A 24,992-nucleotide genomic window follows, 5' to 3' on the forward strand; every position below is an offset into this window, starting at 1 on the left:
TTCTCCTTCAGGGTAACCTGAGGAATTTATTTTCTTCTTATTTTACCAGGAAGAAAATGTTGAAGGGAGATTTGCCTGAACCTCAAAATTCTGGTCATAAACCTGGACCTATGGTCTCCCTCCCAGGCCCCAGACACACATACCCTGAGCCGCAGGGGACACTTGGAGGGAGGGAATCCCCCCGACATGGAGCCCTGTGGTTTGGCTGGTGTCCAGGGGGTGGAGCCAGAGAGTTGCTGGCCGCCTCCCTGATGAGGACTATCAGCTCATCCAGGTGGGCGGGAGGCCCCGCTGACACCTGCACAGCTTTCTGTGTGTTTTATTGTTTTTTAAAATTCTGTGCTCATAGAAGTGAACCAGAGTACACGTGATTTCTGCCATCACAGAACAAGCCACAAAAATGAAATTTAAGAAAAATGGGGAAGAAAGGGATTTCTCACTTGAATTTTAGATTCCTCTGCTATGGAGTGTTTGCCTCCTGACTTTTAAAGGCAGCAGTTTGTCCTGGGATTCTCACCTGGAAAGGGGGACAATTCCAGGGAAACATTTATATTTTTGTTTTCCTCCTCACTGGAGACAAGGGCAGGTTGGTTTCCAGAAAACAACTCATGGACCCCGGTTCTCCCCCACGCTCGCACCACACCCTGCAGAGCTTTGCTGGATTCCTACACCTGTGCAGAAGCCACATCAAGTCTGAGAGAACGTTCCACCCTGGGAGCCGATACTTAGCTCCAGAGTCTACTGTGTAGCAACGTGTCTCTCGGTTTTTAGTTTGACATTCGTTGATCCTTTTCAGTTACAAATCTTCCCCAGAATATCTCAGGGTGAGGGTAGGCGCTAGAGGAAACAGCACGGGGAAGACAACAATGAGCTTGAGCAGGATTGCTGCTGGACAAAGACCTGGGAACCCGCAGAAACGATGGCAAAGCTGCTGGCACCCAATCAAGAACAGAGACAGACAGACAGAAGGCACAGGACAGGGGGCCAGTTGCTCGGCAGTACTTTGGCCCTGGTGCCTGAAGTGGGAGGAGAAAAAAAGCACAGATATGCAGAGTGGGTTCTGAGTATCAAAGTGCTGGGTGCCTCCCCCAGCACCCTCCTCCTAAGCACCTCCCTTTTAATAGAGCCCAGCAGGGCTTTATCAGCCAGTGCCTTCTGCCCAGGAAGCCAGCTGCAGTGTGAGTACTCTCCTCATCTCTGTTCATTTCTAACTGTTCCTTGTCGGGGGGTTGTCTTCTTAGACCTCTCTAATTTTTGCTCTTTTTCGCTTTTCTTTTTTTAATGGAGAAATATGTTCAGATGATTGGAACTGAGTAAAAGCAGCAAAGACAGAGTTCTGGTATACTAGAAAGCCATTTACCCAAACCACGGGCTTCTTCCTGGACGCTTGCAAGCAGCGTCTTGGTTCATGGTTTCTACAGCAGGGTGGATCAGCACGGAGTTCTGTGTGGAAGAGGGTTTCAGCAAGGAGTCCACTTGAGGTGCTAAAGGACTTAGAGCTCACCGATGCTCTACAGGAGTTTCAGGCTGTGTTTTTGAAACAAGTAAAATTGGAGATGTATCAATACGACTCAAAAAAAAAAAAGTGGGTACTGGGAATGGCCCTTTCCAACTATGGTTTTATGTGCTGTCATGCTGGAGGGAGGGCACTGGAACACCCATTGGGAGAATGAGTCAGTCCCACTACAGGCACGAATTTGGCAGCTTCTTTGCAGCTACCCTTTCTGATGTGGAATTCAGACCTCAAGGCTTCTAGGGGAGTGCGTTCTGAGGAGAGAAGTGTTTTAATCAGGAGACAGGATAGCTGACAGCATTTTCTTTGTTTCTGGTTAGAGCTTTAGAGAAACCTGAGCACCTCTCACTGCTTAGAATCAAAAACTAACAAAAATAAAGATTACTGTAAGTATCAGATAAATGTCAATGCTGAAAATTCTCTTATTTATGATAGAGCATGAATGTTTATATGCTTTCTTCTATATCTATAACCAAAACTTTGTATTATTTTTAAAAGTGATACTTGAGGCATAGAAAATTAACAACATTCAGGGCTCTCTAATTGTACAAATTTCTAACGTATGCTGACAATAGAATGAGTTGTACTTCCTGTAATAAAACAAGGAATGTCGTTTAACTGAAATCTTGATATTTCAGAATGATGAGTACTGCTTTGTTGTACTAGTGATCTGGGTTATGAAAAGTGCTTTCTGCCTCCTGCTGTAAACTCATCAGGTGCAGCTTCCAGAATATTCTTGGGATGTTAACTTCAGCACATATAGGCCTTGTTGTAGACATGTCAGCGATACAGGAGAGTGAGGCTTACTTTGAGGCACGGTGAGATGTTTGTTTGTCAGAAGAGTCACTGCTTCGGGCAAGGGCATGAGGTGAAACCAGGCGTAGCAGAGCTCTTTGCTGCTGTTCAACACCCCCTCCCCAGGGTTATGTCAGGGAGGCCACGAAGACGGGCTGTGTCTACTGTGTCACTGAACCCTAACACCCCTTGCATCCCGGCATTCAGAAGCTGCCCCTTCACTGTGTGTTGACTTGAATAGAATCTTGGGGGCATCAATGTGTGTGGCTCCAGCCTGGAAGACGAAGAGCCACCAGGGCTTACCTATTCCCTAAGGCGGACCCTGCTGAGTGAACGTGGATGGTCCCCACTCTGGACCCCAGTTTTCTCTTCTATAAAATGAAGCCTCGAATTATATGCTCTCTCAACTATTTCTCTCTCTCTCTTGGCTAAGGAAATATCATTGTTGAGCTCAAGGATGTCATTCTCCAAGACGTGGTGATTTTGGTGGTGGGGAAATGTGAAAGGGGAATGTGACAGTCCTACCTGTCCCTTTCTTTCCTTTTTATTTCATTCATTCTTTCTTTTTTTTTAAACTGTGTATAAGATGAGTGCCTTACAGTTGGGTTTCTGGATGTTGTTCTTTATCAAACAAAAATATACATAATGCAACCCACTGGTCAGGTATTAATCAGATTGTTTAACCATGGATAAACATACACATACACATACACAGTTTTTTCCTAAGACATGTCAGTAATATTTTCCACGGTTGTGGATTTTTCTGAGTCACTCTAGTAGAGTGTAAATTTTCAGATTTCAAACCAAGCCAGTAGAAGAAAGTAAAAATTAAATAAAAGAGGAAGAAAAAAAATAAAGAAATACCACACATATAACTTTCCTGGGACCTCTGAAGGAAGAATACTATCCTTGGATGTGATGGAACTTTTTAAAAAAAAAAAAAGGAAACAAAAAGTTGCCACACTTGTTGAATTCAACTAAGAATTGTTTATTATAAACAAGGCGATGTCCAATTTTTAACAGTTCCTATTCAGATACAAGGGGGAAAAAATGCCATTTAGCAGTTTCTTAGACTGGGCTTTTGCTATGCATACAAAGTGTGGCTAGCATCTCATCACAGAAAGTAGAACCCATACCAGGCCTTCTCCTTCTCACATTTGTAAAGATCAAGGTGGAGGGAAATTGTGGCATTGGCTTTGACCCCCAAGATGGAGCCCTAACAGTTTGCCTGAAGTGTTTCAGAGCCTGAAGCCCACCCCTCCTTCTGGAACAGGCTTCAGATCTGTCAGCTTCCTGTTAGTGGAGAAATGCAGCAGAACAAAATCTATGCATAGGTCTCTGTGCAGGATGGTTTGCCATTTTTTTCTTTTGTTTCAAGGGAAGTAAAACGAACATTCAGTGTCTGCAGTCAGCTCATCGTCTCTTTTTGCTGATGGAGCTCTTGCTTATGGAGAAGTCGGCCTTCTCTGTTAAGGTCTCCTCTCCCCAGGAACTCCCTGGGAGAGCTCCTGCCTCTCTCTACCTTGCATTTCACATCACAGCCAGGGCACGAATCCTGCTGATTCATCTATTTTTGCCCTTTGTCATGTATGGAAAGAAAGGAAGGATGAATGGACGGTCTTTGATTGGCGCCACTGGTGACGCCCCTCCTGGTCCTCTTTGGAGGGACCCTTTTGGAAAAAAATCTGGTGAGGCAGCGCACAGAGGCTTCCCCTGGCTAAGCTTGGCCCTGGCCCATGGGCCACCAGAACAAGTATGCTACCTTTGTGCAGTTTCTGTCTCTGTGACTCTGCTGTGTCTTTTCTGAACAGAGCCTGGGAAGTGGGTCCTCATGCTCTGCTGAGCAGTGCAGCTTGGGCTGAGCCAGATGCACAGGGGTCTTGGTCAAGAAAGTCACAAGACACTCATCTGGGGTTGGATGCTGGACCTTTGTGCTGCAGAGTTTTGACAACCATGGAAAAGCTAGGAAAAAGTAGTCTGGGATTTTTAACTTATGCTCCTCCTATTTTATAGAGTTTCTTCCTTGTATTTTCTGGTCCTGTCTTTTTAGTTGAAATTCAATGACCTACTTAGATTTGAGAAGTTTGAGCATCAGTTTAAGTTCCTGCTTTATCACCTTGCATTGCCTTTCCAATTAGGATGTGTGGATTCTTAAAGTTCCCTAAAGAAATGTAAACAGTCTAGCATGATAAAATTCTAGGGTGAACCACAACCTTTAAGTTGCTGGTTTCTCATAACCAATTCTCACGCCTAAGTTCTGGAGCAATTAGTCAAGGTTCCCAGGGCTCCAGAGTATTCAGGAGTTCAGAATAAATGGTTCCCGGGGGGTTCGGCCACAGCAGCAACTGTCTGCTCAACTCATGAGAAGACCCCTCTCTCTAGGACATGGCAACCACACAACCTACCCCAATATGTGGATACTGAAAAGACAAAGCACAGCAAGTCTTCTATATGTTGGGCTGTGGATTCAGATAAATGATTCAATCTTTATCCAACTTCTGGTGGCTAGGCAGGGAACTCTGGCCAGTCAGGTTCTCAGTCATGTCTGGCCAGTTAGAATATCAGGTTTCATATCTGTATCTCCAAAATCTCTGAGGGGATGATGTATTTAAAACCCTCTAAAATAAATAAATAAATGCTGGAAATTTTGAGAACATGAATTTGTTCACCCTGGAATAACCCATATACCTAATTGTTTCTGTACTTGATGGAAAATGTCCACTTTAATGTTTTCATTCAGTGCTGCCTCTGTAGGGCCAGATCTACTCAGTTACAGAAACTCAAGGCAATTTCTTGTCATTGCCTGGACTGGAGCCTGATGCCTCTCATAAGATGCATGGCTTTGCGAATGGGGTCACTGTCGTTGAGGAAAGGGCTTGCCAAGCAATATTTTCAGTTATGATGTTTAAAGAGGGAGATAAATAAAAATAAATGATAGTCATCACTTAGTTTATGAAATAAAATCCAATTTTTCACAATTGCTTAATAATTCAAACAGTTTTCCTTGTTTAACTTTGGGGCCAGCTGAGCTCCATATAGACTTAGTTTTGGTTCCTGACCTCCAGCAGTTTTCAGTTTAAGAATTTCTTAATGCAAATTTTCATTGGAAGTCTCACAAATGCTGGTTTCTATCACTATTTTGCCAAGACAAAATGACCTTGGTCGAGAATGCATTGCATAAACAGCTTCTACTTTGTGGAATGGTTGGCCATTGTTCAAAAGCAGAAGGGTTAGTTGGGCAATGAAATAATACAATTGAAGTGAAATTGTGACTCAATAAAAAATGTTACGTTGATTTCTGTACTGGGATTAATAGAAGCCAAAACTAAAATCTGAATTGCAAAAAATAAAAATTTAAAAAGCCATAACTTTTATTATCTGTTAATAGCCGTTTGTTGGCTATGGTAAATGGAACAACAATGGTACCAAAAATAGCCACGAGAACCCCTTATTCACAGCCTGGCCACAGAGAGAAGACGAGCTGGTTTAACTGAACGAGTTTTGGGTATTTCCTTGGTCATGTCTTACTTGCCTGTGGCTTCCACATTCCACACTTGTGCCTTCTCGGGTCTGATGGTTTTGGTGTTCCCCTACTTCACACTGGCCTGGCTGTGCTCCTTGCTTTTCTTGCAAACTCAAGGTAGTTTTGCCATGGTCTTTCTCCCTTTGCCTGCTTCTGGGATGACATCATTGGTATTCTTTTATATCTACCATCGGCACCATAAAACCTTCATTTTTGTCTACAGGGTACCATATTCTGTTGATGCTGGTGCTTTCCTATTAACACTTATCATGAGGTGAAGAGTCTCATAGTGAGCCCCAGTCACGGTTATACTGTTGGTATTTCCCCGAGGCATGCTGTATGCCCTGTACATTCTTACAGCATACAATTCTTAGATTGTAATTTTTTGGTTTTCAACAGCTTGGTCCGCCTCCACCTTTCCCATTTTCTACACCTTTGTGGATTATTATTTTTCCAGTCTTTAAACATTTAAATAACAAATTCCAAAAATAAAGAATATCTGAGGCAGTTGCCTGATGTGATGACATAGTCAAGCAATCTTTGACTTGGAGAGTGAGTATGAGACGGTTTTCTTAGGCTGTGCTAACACACACAAACTGTTTTGTAAACATTTCTTCTCTTTCAAACTTTTAAAAACAAAACCCTTTTTTGTAAAATAAAAATTTAATTTAAAATGGCTGCTTGTCTTGGAAAGTAGCTGATTGGTCTGTAACCTGACATCTGGCTCCTTTCATTGGCAGCAAGAAGCTTAAGTACTTATCTTAGCTATTTCTATATCATTATCTGACTCCTTATGTTGAAATTAACTATTTTTCAGTCTTTCCCACTAGACTGAGCTCTTTGAGTGTAGGATATATGTGCTCAATAAATATTTGTTGAGCTAGAAACTGAACCTTATGAAATTAAAGACCAGAACCTTTTTTCATGGTGGCATTGAAAACAGTGATGACAAAAATAGTATGGGGTTTGGGTCTTGGTAATAATCTCCGTGACAACATTTCAAGAGGAAAATGGTGCTTTCTTAGTTCCATGGGATGTCATGGTCCAAATGAAGTGCCTTTAAACTCATCCTCTGTGGCTACTGTGACCAGGTCCCACACTGGCCAGTCCAAAGTGTTCTGCATTAGGGTGTTTATGAGCTCTGTTCTTTCCTTAAGGAGCCAGAGGAAGAGCTATCCATGGAGGACAGCCCCACTGTGGTTAAACTGGACCAGGGTGGAAATCAGGGTCCACCAGTTCGCAAGAGAAGATGCCTCCCCAAGGCACTTGGCTACATAACTGGTGATATGAAAGAATTTGCCAACTGGCTTAAAGGTATTTACGCTTCCATCCCTTGGAGCAGTGGCTTTGGGGGGAATGGTTTGCTGGTTCTTCTAGTCATATCTTTAGTTATACTCCCCTACCTTCTATCTATCTCTTTCCTCTCCCTTTTTTAACTTTTTATCTTCTAACCGGCAAACTTCTTCAAATTTTTTTTAATGGAGATAGTGGTCAGGGCCACAGTCCGGTTCATATCAGAGGAAGGCACCTGGTTCCTCCTTATAATTTCGGTACTTAAAAACTGAAATTTTACTATTGGTAATTCATTCCTTTGGCGTATGAATCTGAACCTCTAAGCGTGGTAAATAAGTGCATTCGATGTTTTCTGGAACTGAGGTTCTAGTAGGAGCAGTTGCATTGAGAGGAAAGAAACTGGTTGCTTTCAGGGATCTGAAGGTCACTAAGGGGAAAGGGTTCAGAGAAAAAGCTTCAAGGAATATCAAAAATTAGCTTCACCTTCATGAGAGGGGATTTTGCTTAGGGTGGGCCCTGGACTTGGGAAGGAGCCCCATTTGCCTCGTTGTTTCCTTAGCTCTGCCCGTCTCATCTCTTCCAGACAAACCCCAGGGGCTCCAGTTCGTCGACTGGGTCCTTCGGGGCATATCCCAAGTGGTGTTTGTCAGCAACCCCATCAGCGGAATCCTGATTCTGGTGGGACTCCTGGTCCAGAACCCCTGGTGGGCGCTCAGTGGCTGTGTGGGAACTGTGGTCTCCACCCTGACAGCCCTGTTGCTCGGTCAGGACAGGTAGGCACGTCCCTCCAAACCTCCGCTTGTTGCTTCTTAGAACACAGGAGCCAACCAGGGACTGTGAGCAACAGTGATAAAGCCCCACCCTCCCCAGGAGAATCAATCTTTACTCCACAGAATGCTTTATATGTGCCTTTAGTCAGAGGTCAGGAAATCATTTATAGCCTCTTATTCGTGGTACCTGAATAAGCGGCCAGTCTGAATGATGCCAGATCCTCCTGGCACTACATGGTAACCAGAACAAAGCTATAAGTAGTTCTCAGGGTAGGGTCCAAAGGGATCTGCTTTAATGATTGATCAATTATTTATCATCAGCATTTTGTTTATTCGCAAAAAATGAATATGGGTGCAGGAAAAGTTTTAGTGGCTTAAAAATCCCACTAATCCCATTATATCTTATTTCCATGCTTAGTTTAGTAAATTCATTCTTCATGGACAGTGCAAAGATTAGCTCAGCTTCCAGAGAGACAAACTGACATAAATTCCAAGTAAGCAAGTTCTGACTTAAGTAATGTTAGCGTGTCTTCTGAACTATGTGTTAGGCTAAAAATAGCGTGTACTTTATAAACTATCTGCCACTGAAGAATTGATGAGCTGATTCCTACCATGGGAGGAGATGGCTCCTGCCTGACCAGTTCCTTCAGGGAGACTGCTGGTCTTCTAGGTGTCCAGGATCCATGCATCATCCCCAGTGGATGGTCATTATACAGCTAAGCTCCTGTAACACTTACTGTAAACTGCCTAAGGGGCTTCTCGGGGAGAGAGTCAGAAAATGCTCCACTTTCCCATCAGGTCCAAGGAGGCTACTTGTTCTCTATGGAGGGTGATTTTGTACCTTAGGTCAAATTCTGTTCTAATGCACATCAAGAAACAGTCTGTCCAGTTTGGAGGTGTGGTCCAGGATTGTATCATATCAAATCTTCTTCATTGTTTTGCCCCAGTAGAAGTAGACCCATTTTCCTTATCAAGTATGGTTTAAAACAGGGGTCCCCAACACCCCCTGTTAGGAACCAGACCACACAGCAGGAGGTGGGTGGCGGGCTAGCAAGCAAAGCTTCATCTGCCGCTCCCCATCGCCTGAACCATCCCCCCAACCCAGTCCGTGGAAAAATTGCCTTCCATGAATCCGGTCCCTGGTGCCAAAAACGTTGGGGACCACTGGTTTAAAAGACAAGCCATATTTACATGTGCTAGTTTTCAGATCTCTTTTACTCTCCTCAGTCCTAAAGGGCACATTAAAAAGGTAATCCTCTGCTTTAAGTGAATACACATCTTCCTGTTGCTGAAACTATGGCATTCCACAACATGTAGGCATTGCAGTTAATTTTTTGTTGATCAAACTCAAGCCTTAAATCTGAAAGTCAGTTGTTGAGAGGACAAGCCTTGCATAGCTCTCCGCTGCCATCAGGTATGGCCTCAATTATCATTTCCTAGGTTAAACCAATACAAGTCACATCACCTGCCACATATCCTGAAGGATTATTTAATGGAGACAAAGGGCTTTTGAGCACGGAGTCTCACCTCTAATACTCTTGCCCAGATGAATATCACCCTGCTGTTGAACTGGTGCCTCCTGCTCCAGGGACAAACAGGCCGGGAGAAGCTTTCACACCATCCTGTACTGCCCTGTAGCGTGACTCATTGCTACATCACCTCCCTCTCAGGCCCTGTGTTCAACCTCACCCACCCACTTCACCCGTGACTCCTACAGACTTCATCCTTGAATGCTGGGTACCTTCAAGGTGCCAACTCTCAGAACCCTGGGGGGCCTGGCTTGTCAGCTCTGGGGCTTATTCTATAGAAATCATTCCATTTCTCACTTGGAGCTTCTTGTCCCCAAATATGAAATGGGAACCATTTTGGCCAGGAGTAGAAACTTACCCAGGACAACATTTAGAAATGAGGTTAAATGCTGGGAAGCAAAAAGGACCCAAGAAAGAATTAGGTGCTAAATATGCACATAATTAAATGGAGTAATTTGCCAAGTAAAAGTAATTGTTTTTCTTTGCAATAACTTGGAAATGTGTATCTGGAGACAACAAAATAGAAGCACAGGAAGATGAAAATATATGCTAAGTTGGAAGATTTGTGTTTATAAGATCAAAGACACCATGGAAGTAAATTTACATTTTAAGAATCTTACATCTCTCACCAAGAAAATCAAACTTAGGAAACAGTTTCACATCAAAGCTATATTCAAGTCAGAGGTCCTAATGATTTAAAAGAAATAATAACTTTTGGAACGAAAGGGTAAAAGGAAGCAGAATAGGTTGGATCGCTGATTTCCCTTTCCTCCCCTAGATGCTGGAATTCTATCTTTAGCTATGATACCTCTATAGGGGTTGTTCTATGTGCACATTTGCATTTTATCTATGTATATTTTACTTTTTCATGCTTTTATTAGTATTTGGCGTCTACAGACTTTGCAATAAAATCCTAAATATAATCTCATTTTCAAATGTAAATATTATCTGGAAGTTACAAGTGTCATTTATGTGCACCTCCAGCCAACATCCTCCTGGAAGGTGTCCAAGCTGTGCCTTTTGCCCACAGGTCCGCCATTGCAGCAGGGCTCCAGGGCTACAATGCCACCCTGGTGGGCATCCTCATGGCTGTCTTTTCAGACAAGGGAAACTATTTCTGGTGGCTGTTATTACCTGTATCTGCTATGTCCATGACTTGGTAAGTTGTACCTGGTTTTGGAAATGCCTTTTTGAAAAAATGTATAGGGGGAGGAGGCAATGGGGGAAGTTATTATTTAGGGAGTATAGAGTTTCTGTTTTGCAAAATGAAAAATGTTCTGTGAATGGATGGCGGTAATAGTTGTATGACAATGTGAATGTACTTAATGCTGCTAAACTGAATGCTTTAAAGTGGTTAAAATGGTTTAAATTTAAACATAAATTTTATGTTAGGTATATAACACAATTTTTAGAAAAATATATTTTTAAATTTAGTTTCAGGATATGTCTATTGGAAACATTCAAACACACCGATGCGTGTGGCCTCCACACACACCTCACAACCACCCCCCAACAAGATTCTGATGTAATTGGTCTGGGGTATTTCCAGGGCATTGGGAGTTTTGAAGGCTCCCAGGAGGTTCTAAAGTACAACCAAAGTTGGGAACCACTCCCCACATCAGTGGTCCTCAAACATGCACACTATCGGGATCACCTGCCAGGCCTGTTAAAACACGGACTGCTGCTCCCTCCCCCACGCTTCCTGATTCAGCCCATCTGGGGCAGGGCCTCAGAATCTGCATCTCTAACAACTTCCCAGATGATGCTGATGTGGCTGATCCAGGGACCTCACTGAGAACCCCTGTGCCTGTATGAACTCCCCTTACCATCTGCCCCTGTCCCCTTCAAAATAATTCTTTACTAAATTCGATTCCTTTTTTAACCCTAAATCCTTCAAACTAGTTTCTACATTGACACTGTCTTAAATCCTTTTTTTCTTTTTTGAAAACAAACATTTCCTTCTTACCATGGTATATTCAGAATATAAAATACTAGTATCCACACAAATGATATGTGCAGCCCACTATGGACAGTGTGCCCACCCTGGCTGCAGCACAGATGTGTGGAGGAGAACCTGCCGGCATGGCCAACCTGCTCAGGAGGGACTTCCCACCTATTCTGAAGATAAGGCTCAAGGGCACGAGGCATCACCTGCACATGGTCATTCACCCTCTCCCCCAGTTCCGGAAACCTGGGATTCTGACCTTAAAGTGATGGCTCCTTGATTGAATCAACAAGTGAGGGAACAAAATGGGCCCAGAGACCATAAAATCCAATCTCCCAGTTTACAGATGAGGGAACTGAAAGTACCTCCCTGCCCTCGGCCACACAGTTCAACTGCTCAAGGACTTAAAACTCTGCCCTCCTGAGTTTAAGATCTCTTTCCTCCAGTCCACACCACCTGCATCCTCCCTGGGACCATTGTTTTTCTTTTTCAAGACTAAATATACTAAGACTCGTGGAGATGGTATACAAGTTCAAGATCAAGGTTGCCTCTGGTGGGGAGGGAGGTGCATATGATCAAGTAGGTTACAGAAGGGGCTTTAACTGTTTAGACAATATTTTTTTCAGATGTCGTAAATAGTTCAAAAATATTTTTAAAACCTAGGTTTATAACTCACTGTGAGCAAACCCAGAGCATAATTTTCCACAAGCCAAGTAAGCTGAGAGTTTATTTTTGACTGTATGTAAGAATTATTCTATGACAGGATTTATTCCAGGTGTGTTTGGGTTTGGGGTTTTTTTTTGTTTTTTTTGTGTGTGTTTTTTTTTTTCTGTGAGAAGTTTGGCAACATAACACTTTAGAGACATATTTGCCAATGAAACAAAGCCCCTCCATAGTATAGAGATTCAGTTTGTCAACCTGGCTTCCATTCCAGGGCATTGGGAGTTTGGAAGGCTTCACATGCATATTCTTCCATTCTGTTCTGTTGTTGTTTTTAGTCCAATTTTCTCAAGTGCGTTGAACTCCGTGTTCTGCAAATGGGACCTCCCTGTCTTCACTCTGCCCTTCAACATGGCGTTGTCAATGTATCTTTCTGCCACGGGACATTACAATCCATTTTTCCCAAGCAAATTGTTCACACCTGTAACCTCAGTTCCCAACGTCACCTGGTCTGACCTCAGTGCCCTGCAGGTAAGATACACTATCTTCTTACACCCCCTCCCCCCAACCCCACCTCCGCCACTGGCTCTGGAAGACACCCCGTGTCCTCCTGGTTAATTATTCATGGGCATCAGAACCTTATAGAGACTCAGCACTGGGGGGACCTTGCCACCTTCCTCTTTCTTTTTAAAGAATTTTTTTTTTTAATACGTATTTGGCTGCTCCAAGTCTTAGTTGCCACATGCGGGATCTTCGTTGCCACATGTGGCATGTAGTTCCCTTACCAGGGATCAAACCCAGGCCGCCTGCATTGGGAGAGCAGAGTCTTAACCACTGGACCACCAGGAAGTCCTTTGCCGCCTTCCTCTTGCCGTCTAAATGCTTATTTGTTCTACTCCAAAGCTTTGGGCTCTAAGGGATTTTTTAAATGACTACTTGGTCAAAGCTAACTTTTCCTCCTCTTTTCTTAAAATCTGCAGTGCTAATTCCAGAGTATACCTCCCCTGAAATTCAGACACTCTATTTCAAACTTGACCCTTATTTGTGGGGTATGATGGAGACCAGCCCTTGAGGCAGGGGCCTCCAGCCTCGTGTTAAGTCCTCCCTGACCTGCCTCCTCCAATCAAAAGAACTGGCTGTTTACTGTTAGATCCTGTTGCAGAACCTCTCTATTCTGCTTTTTCTTATGGTGGATCTCACAGAATACGTACAGTAATTCAGATTTCTCAGGCTTCGGAGGCATAAGAATCACTGTTTTTTAAATACTAATGCAAGCTCCATCTCGACTCCCTAAATCATAATCATCGGGGTGGAGCCTAGGAGCCTGTATTAACAAGCTCCCCAAATAATAGTGACGTGGGCCAGAGTTTGAGAACCACTATCCTAGGATGTATGCTGTGTATTTCATTACAGTTGTGCATAGAGAGAGCACTATTTTTAAAAGCCTGGTTAGCACAAATCAAATTCCAGCTCTTTGTATTGCTGTTTATTTAATAAATCTGTTTAAGGTTTCTTGATTATTTAAAAAAAGAAAAAGAAAACACTTGAAATCAGAAGAAAACCAACCTTACCTTTTTTAGGGTGCAAAAGACTGGTTTTTCCGCTATCAGGTTATAAAATACCTTTTGCTGTCCTCTTTGCTGAGCAGTCAAAACATGTGAGGAGTTCAAGTAGCCTTTTCTTTAGCTTCTTGCCCAGAAAATGAATGGGAGCATATGGAAATAATTCAGAAGGAAAATAAAAAATTTATCAAAACTGCCCATGAGAAAATAGCATTAGTTAAACTAACTAAAACTGCCCTATCTAATACAGTAGCTATTTTAATTTAAATGTAAAGTTAATTAACATTAAATAAAATTTTAAATTTAGTTCTTTAGCCTCACTAACCACATTTCAGGTGCTCAATAACTGCACGTATTGGACAGCACAGATACAGAATATTCCATCACCACGGAAACTGCTAGTGGACAGTGCTGACATGGGGAAGGGGGGTCTTGTCCTTCTCCTCACTCTGAACTACCTCTCCAACATCAGCATACTTATTTCCCATCTCATCAACTCCCCGTTTCCCTGGCTACCTGAGGGATAGTTCTGCTGTCCAGTTCTGCGATAAAAGACCAGACGGTCTTTGCCTGTGTCAAGTTCCCTGATCTAGAAGAAACAGGAAATGATCCTGTGTAGACGTGAAGATCCAGCATGGGCTGGAAGAATTTAGGCCCATCTTAGGTTAGAATCAAACTCACAGTATGATCCTGTGCCCTGAGCAAGGACCAGACTAGCATCAGAAACCAGCACTGGATCCAGCCTAATTCATGGAAGGAGCGGACACTTCCTTGTGCCAAAGCTGGCCTCCCTGCATCAGAGTCACTGCCTCCCAAAGGTCCTTGCCAAAAGGTGGAAGGAGTGAGATGGGAGGTAAGGAGGGCCCCTTTCACTGATAGCCTTGGTCAAAACAGAACTAACACAACTAATTATGCCTATCCTAGCCCTACCAGAAGTGTTGTTATAAGGAATTATCATTTGTTAGCTTGAATCAAACCCTGTACCTTGTTCCTAAGAACTGCCACTCTGTGAACACATTACCTTAATTCAGAACTCAGCCAGAAAGCTAGAACTGTGATATTTACATGTATTTTTGTGTTCTGAGGACTGGCAGTTGTTGATAACTGGAATAAGCTAAGGATATCTCGGTTTAAATTAATACAAGCTCTCTAAAAATGTATATATAATGAAAAATAAAAAGAATTTTTAATTTAAAAAAATTTTGATAAAAACTAATAAAAATTAAAACAAAAAAACATAAAAAGTAAATAAATAAATATAAATTTTAAAAAACAAAAAGTAAAGTAAAATTAATTAACTAATACATGTTCTCATTAACAACAGAAGTGTAAATATGGTCCTGACTCATGAACCTGCCAATAATTGCTTCTGAGTTGTGGATAAGATAACCCGACTTTGGGTCTCTGGCCTTAGCACTAATAACTAAATTACGTGGGAGTAATAATACTTCTATTGACCATAGAGATGCATTGATTTATTGGCCTCAGAACTGATGGAGAGTTGAAAGCAATAGAAGTGTAAGCTGTGGTCCCTGCCACCCTCACTGGGAGGCATGGCGATCGTCACAGGATCAGTGAGGAGCAGTGACACAGCACTGGGAGCTTATCAGTGACCAAAGCCAGGTGTCTGTGCAAGCAGTAGAGCCAGAGAGTGAAGGGTCTGGGAAAGGCATGCTCAGCACGCAGCAGGGAAGGGCTGGTGTATCTCTGGGGATAAAGCAGAAGAATGACTGAGATTCTTCCGTGGAAAGAGAGAGAATTTTAAAAATTAGTAGCACTGATCTTGAAAGATAAGATATGCTAAATCTAAAATGACATCGCATTGTGTTTGTGGGTGCCCTATGAGTTTCTGTACAGTAGTTTTAACGACCGCATTTTCTAAATTGTTTCTGCAGTTACTGAAGTCCCTGCCCGTGGGTGTTGGCCAGATATATGGCTGTGATAATCCGTGGACAGGGGGCATCTTCCTAGGCGCCATCCTCCTCTCCTCCCCACTCATGTGCCTACATGCTGCGGTCGGGTCGTTACTGGGGATGGCAGCAGGTGAGTGTAAGACTTGTTACCAGATACTGAGCACCTCCTCTGCTCCATCCATTGTCTCAGGCATCTTCTATACCCCAGACCTTTCTTGAAGGTCTGCTTCCAAGGGACCAGTGGGAGTTCTCAGATGACTTCCCCACCCCCAGACTCCTTCCAGAGCATCCTGCATTTAGTCCGAAGTTCTGACTCCTCCTGTCTTGCCTAATAGGTCTCAGTCTTTCAGCTCCATTTGAGAACATCTACGTTGGACTCTGGGGTTTCAACAGCTCTCTAACCTGCATTGCAATTGGAGGAATGTTCATGGCACTCACCTGGCAAACCCACCTCCTGGCTCTTGCCTGCGGTGAGTATCCTGTGCATCTGGGGAATGGTTGCTTATGATTATGGGATCAACATCAAGGACAAACAGTCAGTAAGGACTGTGTGAGAAACTAGAGCAGGAGTTCTAGTTTGAGCCCCCTGCTATCTGCTGAGGATGGGACCAGGGCAACTGGCATCCGCTCTCTGGGAGGATTTGGGTCTGCTCTGTCCACCTCGTTACTCATTTTGAAGACGAGAGAACCATTTTACAATATGTGTATGTTGGGGGATAGAAACTTGACTTGCCCTATGTTCTTCATACTAATTGTTTGACCCAAGAAACTAAAAGGAAACAAGATAAGTATAGAGTTGGTTCTCCTGGTGAATCAGGCGGTATTAATGGGCCCTTAGAGAATCACCTTAATCCGGCTGTTCTCAAAATGAAGTAAACATCAGAATCACCTGGAAGCCTTGTTAAAACCCAGATTGCTGGGTTTCACCCCCAGTCCCTGACTCATTGTTAGAAGTAGGGGAAGGAGTTTGCATTTTTAACAAGGTGCCGGGTGGTGCTGATGCTGTAGCTCTGGGGACCACATTTTGAGAACTACTATATTAATCCTTTCTAACCTCTCTTTTCTAGCCAGACTCAGCCTATGGGAGCTAGAAAGGGTTCTGGAGATCTCCACTCCATTGTTCTCATTTTACTGTTGGGGTTCTACATAAGGGCAGAGAGAGAAAGTGACACACTGAAAGGCATCCATTAGGGGTAAATGTAAGTCCAGAATCCACATTTGCTAACAACTTCCAGAGTTACGCCCACTACACTACTCTCCTTCCCTTTAGTACCATTCAGGCACTTAGGTGAAAACAGACCTCAAGTGCTTTGGATTTGAAAAGCTACCATGGATTTCTCTGGCCATTGGAAGGGGAGCTTATTCACTTATAGCTTCTGGCATCCCTAATTCAACACAAATAAAAGTGTGTAAGATAATGTGCTAGAATGAAGGAAATGACACTTCCTTGGGGACAGAGGGGTGGAGGGATATTGGAACATGCAGAAACTTTTGTAATCTCATGGAAATATTTGTCTAGAGTCATTTTATCACCAGATTAATCAATCCAGCCATTATTAAAGTGATGGGCTACATGTCAGGCAGGATTTAGAGTGAGTTCCTGCATTGGACAGGACATGGGATGGAACCAAGGATTTCTAAGGCCTAATCCAATTTTGATTGTCTAATGCTGTAGGAAGATTAACAAAACTCAGGTTGCTGTAGTGTTGCCATTCACATGTCATTTTGTCAGTTTCTTTATAGTTACATAACTATTTCACCTAATAGTCCTGTCAAAATTTTTGCTCATTTTCCCATACTTGTTTAAAGCTTAGGGCAAAGGAGAAGGGTGGAAACAGATTATGTGGCCTCCTGAGCTCACCTGGGTTAGACTCTTTATTCTGAGGTTGGTTTGAGGTTTCAAACCTTTATTCTTTCTGTATTGGCAGTAGCAGCAAATACGTATTAAACACTGATGGTACAACCCAGACAGTACTAGGAAGAGCTAGAGGTTCAGAAGCTTTAGATCCCAGGCGGTTTTCTGTACAGAGAACAGAAGCCAGGTGAGTAAGAGAGAGAAGCCCACGGAGACCACAAGATGCAGAGCCAGGAAACACCTACAGTGCAGAGTGCGTCCCTGGGGGAACATTATAGTTCAGAATCACCAAAAAGCACCTCCTAGAAAGGGTGGCTTTTCTGTAAGTCCTAAAAAGTAAGAGGAGGAATTCTAGTTGGTAGAAAGCATGGTCTGGGCCAGCACAGGGACAGTCTGAGCACATCCTTAAAGATAAGCAGAAACTGTCTTGGTCACAGGAGTTGTTGATAAGGTCTGTGAAGGTCTTCACAGACTATGGGAAAGGAAAAGCCAAAGATGTTTACAGATGTGTGTTTCCCAAAGCTGTGATATCACCATTATTTTCTTTCTATACTTCTATAGTTGTACAGGCCTATTGTACCAAACAAAACAAACAAAAATTCAATCAATACAGAAGAGTATAAAGCAAAAAATGAAAATACTCCATCCTACTCCTTAGACAGAACTTTCTTGCCTCCTTCTTATAAGGACCCTGTGATCACATTGGGTCAACCTGGCTAATCCAGGATAATCCTCCATCTCAAGATCTTTAACTTAATCACAACTGCAAAGTCCCTTTTGCCATGTAAGGTGACATATTCACAAGTTCTGGGAATCAGGACATGGACGTCTTTGGGGGCCATTATTCTGCCTATCACATCTCCCTTCCTTTGGATAGATCAGATTTTCATTATTAGTAGAGCATACTGGTTAAGTCAGTATATTGAGTTAGTTAAGAGCCCAGACCCTCCCTGGTGCCCAAATCCCAGCTCTGCCTATTTTAATTTCAATAGATGCCAAATGCACCCCACAAAGGCCGTACCAATTTCCCCTGCCACTGACAGTATATGAGAGTGCCTGTTTCATCCACACTGGGCACTATCAGTCTTTTTCATCTTTGAACATAAAGTTTTGAGACAGACCTCTAGTCCCTCTTATAAAGCAAATCTCACTGTAAAATCACACAGCAAGTTTATGCTTGCCCATATCACCCCGATACTGCCAAACAAAAGATCAACCTTGTCAGCCAAGGTAAATAAATAGCAGACATTTATCACAGAGGTGCTCTTTTATTAGCTCCTATGGCTTTATCAGAAAGAGGACTTGGGAATCACTGATAGAGCCTGGTAAAGCTGCCTTCCCTGTGCCCCTAAGCCAGAAACTGCATGGCCAGGGAACTCCTCAATTTTGTTATTTTATCAGTGCAAACTGTAAACACATTCTGTATCTCTTCTTACAGGTTGGGGTATCATAGTAGGACTCACACATGGTGGTCTGTGGGGAGGGACGTTGTCTATGAAGAACTAGGATCCAGTCCTCCCTTCCACACTCAAGGGCCTTTTCTCTCCCTCAGCTACTCAGAATGCTGTCAGGGTCATCACCTCCAAACCATGGTGTACAGAACTTCACCTCTAATGTAAGGCTTTCCCAGCCCAACCCAGCTAGTCCTAAGTGATGGGCAGCAACTGTTAGATAATCTGATACTCTTACTATAGAAAGAAAAGCAACAGGGAATTGAAAGAGCATTACAATATGAGACTCGAGCACCAAAAGTGCGTTAATAGGTATTAAGCTATTGCACTTCTAGAAGAGAAATGTCAATAAGGTCTCATGTGCACAAGGGAGTGTCATAGAAAAGCTGGCACTCAGGAGAGAAGAGACAGAGTGTCCCCTGTACTTAGCCAATGGCCAGTGAATATTTCTTGAATGAGTGAATGAATGAATGAACTAAATGGGGGGAAAAGAATGAAATTATCAAAGCCAAGCAAAGAAAATCTTCCAACCCTTCTGCTCAGAGCAGTACTTCCAACCCATGGTGACAGAGATGAGTTTATAGCTGCTGTTTGTGAAAATATATGATTTCATTTGAGATTCATTACCTCCCTGTAAAAAAACTCTTCAAGTTGCCTTTTTACAGATGATGAAACTAGATTCCTAGTTCAGTGATTTGTTGCACAACAAACAAAATTGCAGAACTGGGATTTGAAGCCCAGATCATTTCCAAAGATGAGCCTTTCCCATTAGCATGAGACAATTCAGATGTGAAAGAATTAGGTATACTGTTGAACAAAAAATATCAGGATAAAAATATAAAATATCGGTAAAAGGATGGAAGTCTATAGTAAAGTAAAGGAGGATCACAAGGTCCCTCCTGCCACCGCTGCCCAACTCCCCAGAGTAGCAGATGTGACTTCTCGATGGACTTGAGGACCAGATGATGAGTGTCTCTAACACTGAGTGTTGCTGGCCCAAGTGACCATGTGGCCATTATAAGAAGGTTAATCTTCAGGCCGCCTCTGTGAAACCTAAGGGCTTCCGTGAGCCCCCTTGGGGCCAGGAATTGAGTTAGCTAGTTGAGATCTTGGTTTTTGTTGTTTTACATGGAAAGTCATACATATAACTCAAATTACCTACTCTAATTGTGCTTAAAGTAAATAAAAACAGGATGTTAATTAATTGACCTGTATGCCAACCTTAATGGTATTTGGGAAAATGGTATTATGTGGAGGAATCCCAGGTCTGTGTTCAGTTTCTGCCAATTTCTGAGTTACTACATATATATATACATATATATATATATACCATAATTTTTTGGAACTGTGAATTCTAACCATTGATCTGAGAATCCCAGATGCCATGAGATTGTATGCTGTCTCAAGGAACATTCATAAGCTTAATTTTAATTATTATTCTTGGATAAAATAATGGGGAAGTTTATTTACCATGGAAGGCCTTTTCCTTAAGTATTATTAATAATAACAACAAAATAGTACCACAGAAAAGCTACCTTTATTGAGTACTTACTGTGTGCTAAGCCCAAGCATTATCTTCTTCACACTCACACCAACCCGTGAGAGAGAGATTCCTATTACCTCCTTGTACAGGTGAGGAAATGGGGACTTCGAGAGGAGGCATCAAGCTCCTACGGGGTGGATGCTGGGAATTTGAACCCAGAGCCGCTGGCTCTAAGCTCATACTTGTAACCAGGATACTCGGCTCGCTGGTGAAACGCACAAGTTTACATTCCAGGGATTTATACCTAAAGGCAGTCTTTCCTGTAATGAAAAGTGCACCTACCAAGCATTCTTCTTTCCTTTTTTTTTTTTTTTTTGTAGCCCTGTTCACTGCCTATGTTGGAGCCAGCATGTCCAACCTGATGGCTGTGGTGAGTTTGCTTTAATCTCATTTTCTCATCAGTGTGATCAATCAGTTTTCAATGATATGGAAGCCCTCCTGAAGTCCACCTCGGTGGCATCCCGGGGCAGGATCCATGACAGATAGCCACTACAGTCCATCTGCCAGACGCACCTGTCCTCACTTACCCTCCAGCAACACAGTAAACCTTAGTCCAAACTACAATCACCAGGCTTGCTAAAAATATCAGATTGTTTGATTTTAAAAAGTGAAACTTAGGGTGTATAATATATTATCAAGTTCATACTTTAACTCTGTCAAGAAGTTGACTTTAGAATATCTTTCACTTAAACAGAAAACCGGGACTATGTATTAGTTGATAAATCAGAAAAGGGAGGAAAAGAATAATTGGTTAAAGACCCAGATTTTTTTTTTAATTAAGCCAACAGTTTTTCATACCCCTTATCTTCTTTTAATCCCCAGTCAGTCATCAGTAAGACTTTTTTAGACCCATGTCCTGGCTGAATTTTTTTTTTTAATAAATTTATTTATTTATTTATTTTTGGCTGCATTGAGTTGCTGTGTGCGGGCTTCAGTAGTTGTGGCATGTGGGCTCAGTAGTTGTGGCTCTTGGGCTCTAGAGCACAGGCTCAATAGTTATGGTGCACGGGCTTAGTTGCTCCACAGCATGTGGGATCTTCCCGGACCAGGACTCAAACCTGTGTCCCCTGCATTGGCAGACGGATTCTTAACCACTGTGCCACCAGAGAAGTCCCTGGCTGAATTATTTAGTAGCCAAAATGGTTGCCCATTAAGAGCTTCCTGCTACTCTCTCCTTCCTTTGACATTGTCCTTCCCCTCCCCTTAGGAGCCCAGTATCCCCAGAGTATTCTGGGGTCCCCCACCTCTCAGTGCTCTTGCTCACCAACCACTGCAGGTGATGCAGGGCCGGTTCATGATAACTTTATCCATGTAGATGTGGTCATGGCTGCCACTGGGTTAGGACAGCATGTAGCCCTCTCAACAGCAGCTTCGAGAGCTTACCTGGGGGGGTCCTTCTGGAGACACAGTATCTTTATGGTGGAATGTCAAAGCCCTGTTACAGGCATGATGGGATGCCTTAGAGCTTGTGGGGCCCTTCACATCCCAACAAAGGTTCACAGACCTTGGCCTGTGGGCCAGAATTGGGCAGGCTGCAAAATAGAGTCAGCTAGGGAGATTTTGAAAAATGCAGATCCTCAGGCCCTGTCCCTTGGCATTTCTGGTAGCGTAGATCTTGTATGATGCCTAGGCATCTGTGTTTTTTTAAACTCTTCCAGATGATTGATGTGAAGTCAGGTTTGTGTACCATCACACTCTGGGGGTCCACGTATAGGGCCAAACCTAACCAAGTACATGGTGTGTGCTCAGAATTGCGTGAGTTGCCATGGACGCACAGAAGGAAGAGCTACCATCAAGGAGCTTACAGTCTTTTTGAGAGATGGAACAAAAAGAAGTAAAGCAAGTAGAGTCCAAGACCTAGTCTGGGTAGAGGTCAAGGGGAGAGAAGACTGAACTAATCAAAAAATGGCTTTGTGGACCTGATGAGTGGTCAGGAGCCATTGGTGGTTGGCGAAGTGTCATCTCTGGGAGCAAGGTGTCATGTTTGCACTTCCGGTGTAGGAAGTCTGGCTGTATGAGAGGGAGGAAAAGACATACATAAACCCTAAGGAATGCATGCTGACATTTCAGCTGCAGAATGCCCTGAGATCTTAGACTCAGTCTCCACAGGGACAAGCAGAGTCCAGAGCAGTGCCCCCAGCGAGTCATCCCCTGAGCTGAATGACAGTGGAGTGAAGCGTGGTTCCTCTGAGATCCTCCGACAGGATCTCAAAGGAACATGTGACTTGTCTCTTTTGCTCCAGGTTGGATTGCCATCTTGTACCTGGCCCTTCTGTTTGGCGACACTACTGTTCCTCCTGCTGACCACGAAAAACCCCAACATCTATAAGATGCCCCTCAGTAAAGTCACTTATCCTGAAGAAAACCGCATCTTCTACCTACAAGCCAAGAAAAGGATGGTTGAAAGCCCTTTGTGAATGCAACCCCCATCCACAGCCATGGTCACAAGTCATTTCTGACTAACTGCCCCAGTTGACTTCGAGGGTCTCAAAACTGTTGTTTTTACTAGTAACAAATTTTATACTAAGCCATCGGTGATCTGTTCTTTTGCTCATTTTGTATTTTTCTTTCAGACTCCAAAACATGCCCAAACAAGTGACAAGACACATCAAGGTGATGTGCTCTGGCTATGGAATTTTAAACCCCAGTGGGGCATTGGCACTGAGACTGTACTGTATTTATAAAGTCAGAATGGTCCACCAGAAAGAGGAAGTAAGACCAAGGCTAATTATTGATATTTATTGATATTCTTGGTGTTTGGTTGTACATGATGTTAACAGTATTAAAAAATTAATCTCTATAAACCAACTAAGCCTTAAGTGAATGGAATTCAGAGTCACAAAATCAAAGTCAACCCAGAATTCTCAGATAAGCCATTTGGCTTATTTAAAATCAATGCAAGTTACACATTACAGCTGTGGTCAACATCGCAGGGCCCATCACTGAGCTCTTTCCCCAGCTCCTCAGCAGAACCGCCTCCATGCTGTCCCATGCCTGTGACATTCTCTTACAGGAGATGGTCGGTTTGTTTCAGGCTGGCAGAGCTGCAGGAGGGAGAATGGGATCCCATCCTTCAAAATTATTCTGTATTGTCACTTTTCTTGGATATTGCAAAGGATTTTTTAGGTAGTTTATTATCCTTTTTTTAGGAGAATAGATTTATTTTCAATGAGGTAAAATAAGAGAAGTTCCTGGCTTTACCAGTTCCTAGGTATTAAAAAGAAAAGTTACATTTTTCTAAAATACTCAGCATAGCTATTTTTACTTTAATCTGCCTAAACTGATTTTGTAAATGCCACAAAAGCAGAGAATCGAATACCAAATCATCAACATCCAAGGGCCCTTTAAAGTCACATTTTCAATTCATTTAAGGATGTCATATATTATAAAGACTGAAAGTTAATGCCAGATTGCTTCTGGGTGTTCAGAAGTTGTTTAATTCTTACTTTTAAAAACAATCACTATTTTCTGCACACTTACAATATTCTCACTCAGAAACCAATGGTATTTGAACCATCAAAAAGAAATACAGGTAGGGGGCTTCCCTGGTGGCACAGTGGTTAAGAATCCACCTGCCAATGCAGGGGACAGGGGTTCAAGCCTTGGCCCGGGAAGATCCCACATGCCGCAGAGCAACTAAGCCTGTGCGCCATAACTACTGAGCCCATGTGCCACAACTACTAAAGCCTGCACACCTAGAGCCCCTGCTCCACAACAAGAGAAACCACCGCAATAAGCCCACGCACTAAAATGAAGAGTAGCCCCCGCTGACCGCAACTAGAGAAAGCCCGCGTGCAGCAAGAAAGACCCAAAGCAGCCAAAAATAAATAAAAATAAAATAAATAAATTTATTTTTTTAAAAAAGAGAAAATCAGGTAAAGGAGTCTCCTGTTTTGCTTTGTTTGTAAGTTATCAGTCCTATAAAGATTCTATAACCAAACATGCTGAAGATGGCAGTGGGAAGCTCCGGAATTTTGGAGAATTGGAAAGTGACACTGGAATCCTAAAGGTGTTTTCCTCTTTGGGTTTGACGTACTCAGTGCAAACTATACAGTTTGCTGAATGAACAAACAGAAGAAGGGAAGTAAACCTACAAATATTGTAGGGAAAAGTTCACTTCTTCATTTTCTCAGGGAAACACTGTTCCAATTTAAAAACCCTGTGACCAGAGCCTTTGAAACCATGACTTTGCAGCTGTCATAGAGTCATGTATATTCCTGTGGAAAAACTAAATTTTCAGTGTTGGAACTGAAATCTCCCTTGTTAGGGAATTTGTAAAATAAGAGTCGGGAGGGGGGGACAAAAATGCAAGCAGACCAAAGATCACCAGGACTGGAGACCCTGGGGCATGAGCCTCTCAGTGTCTCCAAGTCCGTGTTCACAGGGAAACCCTAGCGGGCTGACCACACGCCCTTTTCCCATGTGCTCACACAAACTTGTAAATAGGAACATTTTAAAACCCTGTACATTGTCTAAGTTAAATAGTATTCATTTTCTCAAGCTATTTTTGTTGCTAAGTATTATCCTAATAATTTTAGTGAATATTTTATTGATTTTCCTACGGAGCGCTTGTATTCTTTTCTATTGCCTGTATGACAAATTTCTATGTAAGAATATGAATAAATTATATGCACAGCTCA

General features: G+C 42.7%; 1 protein-coding gene across 3 annotated transcripts; it reads left to right on the forward strand.

Moving 5' to 3' along the window:
- Nucleotides 1-1,103: 1,103 nt before the first annotated feature.
- Nucleotides 1,104-24,992, forward strand: LOC132347478 (urea transporter 1). Of its 3 annotated transcripts, none has more exons than XM_059894019.1 (9): nucleotides 1,104-1,178; nucleotides 6,989-7,145; nucleotides 7,708-7,897; nucleotides 10,454-10,582; nucleotides 12,367-12,559; nucleotides 15,486-15,633; nucleotides 15,839-15,973; nucleotides 20,673-20,722; nucleotides 22,596-24,992. In XM_059894019.1, exons 2-9 carry the CDS (start codon nucleotides 7,010-7,012, stop codon nucleotides 22,767-22,769), a joined length of 1,155 nt encoding a protein of 384 aa, XP_059750002.1. In that variant the 5' UTR covers nucleotides 1,104-1,178; nucleotides 6,989-7,009; the 3' UTR covers nucleotides 22,770-24,992. The 3 variants fall into 3 exon arrangements, with proteins under 3 accessions (XP_059750002.1, XP_059750001.1, XP_059750003.1); XM_059894018.1 differs by lacking the exon at nucleotides 1,104-1,178 and adding an exon at nucleotides 1,677-1,899; XM_059894020.1 differs by lacking the exons at nucleotides 1,104-1,178; nucleotides 7,708-7,897 and having other exon boundaries at nucleotides 7,068-7,145.

Source organism: Balaenoptera ricei, chromosome 14 (genome assembly GCF_028023285.1).
Source record: "Balaenoptera ricei isolate mBalRic1 chromosome 14, mBalRic1.hap2, whole genome shotgun sequence".
Classification (NCBI taxonomy): Eukaryota; Metazoa; Chordata; class Mammalia; order Artiodactyla; family Balaenopteridae; genus Balaenoptera; species Balaenoptera ricei.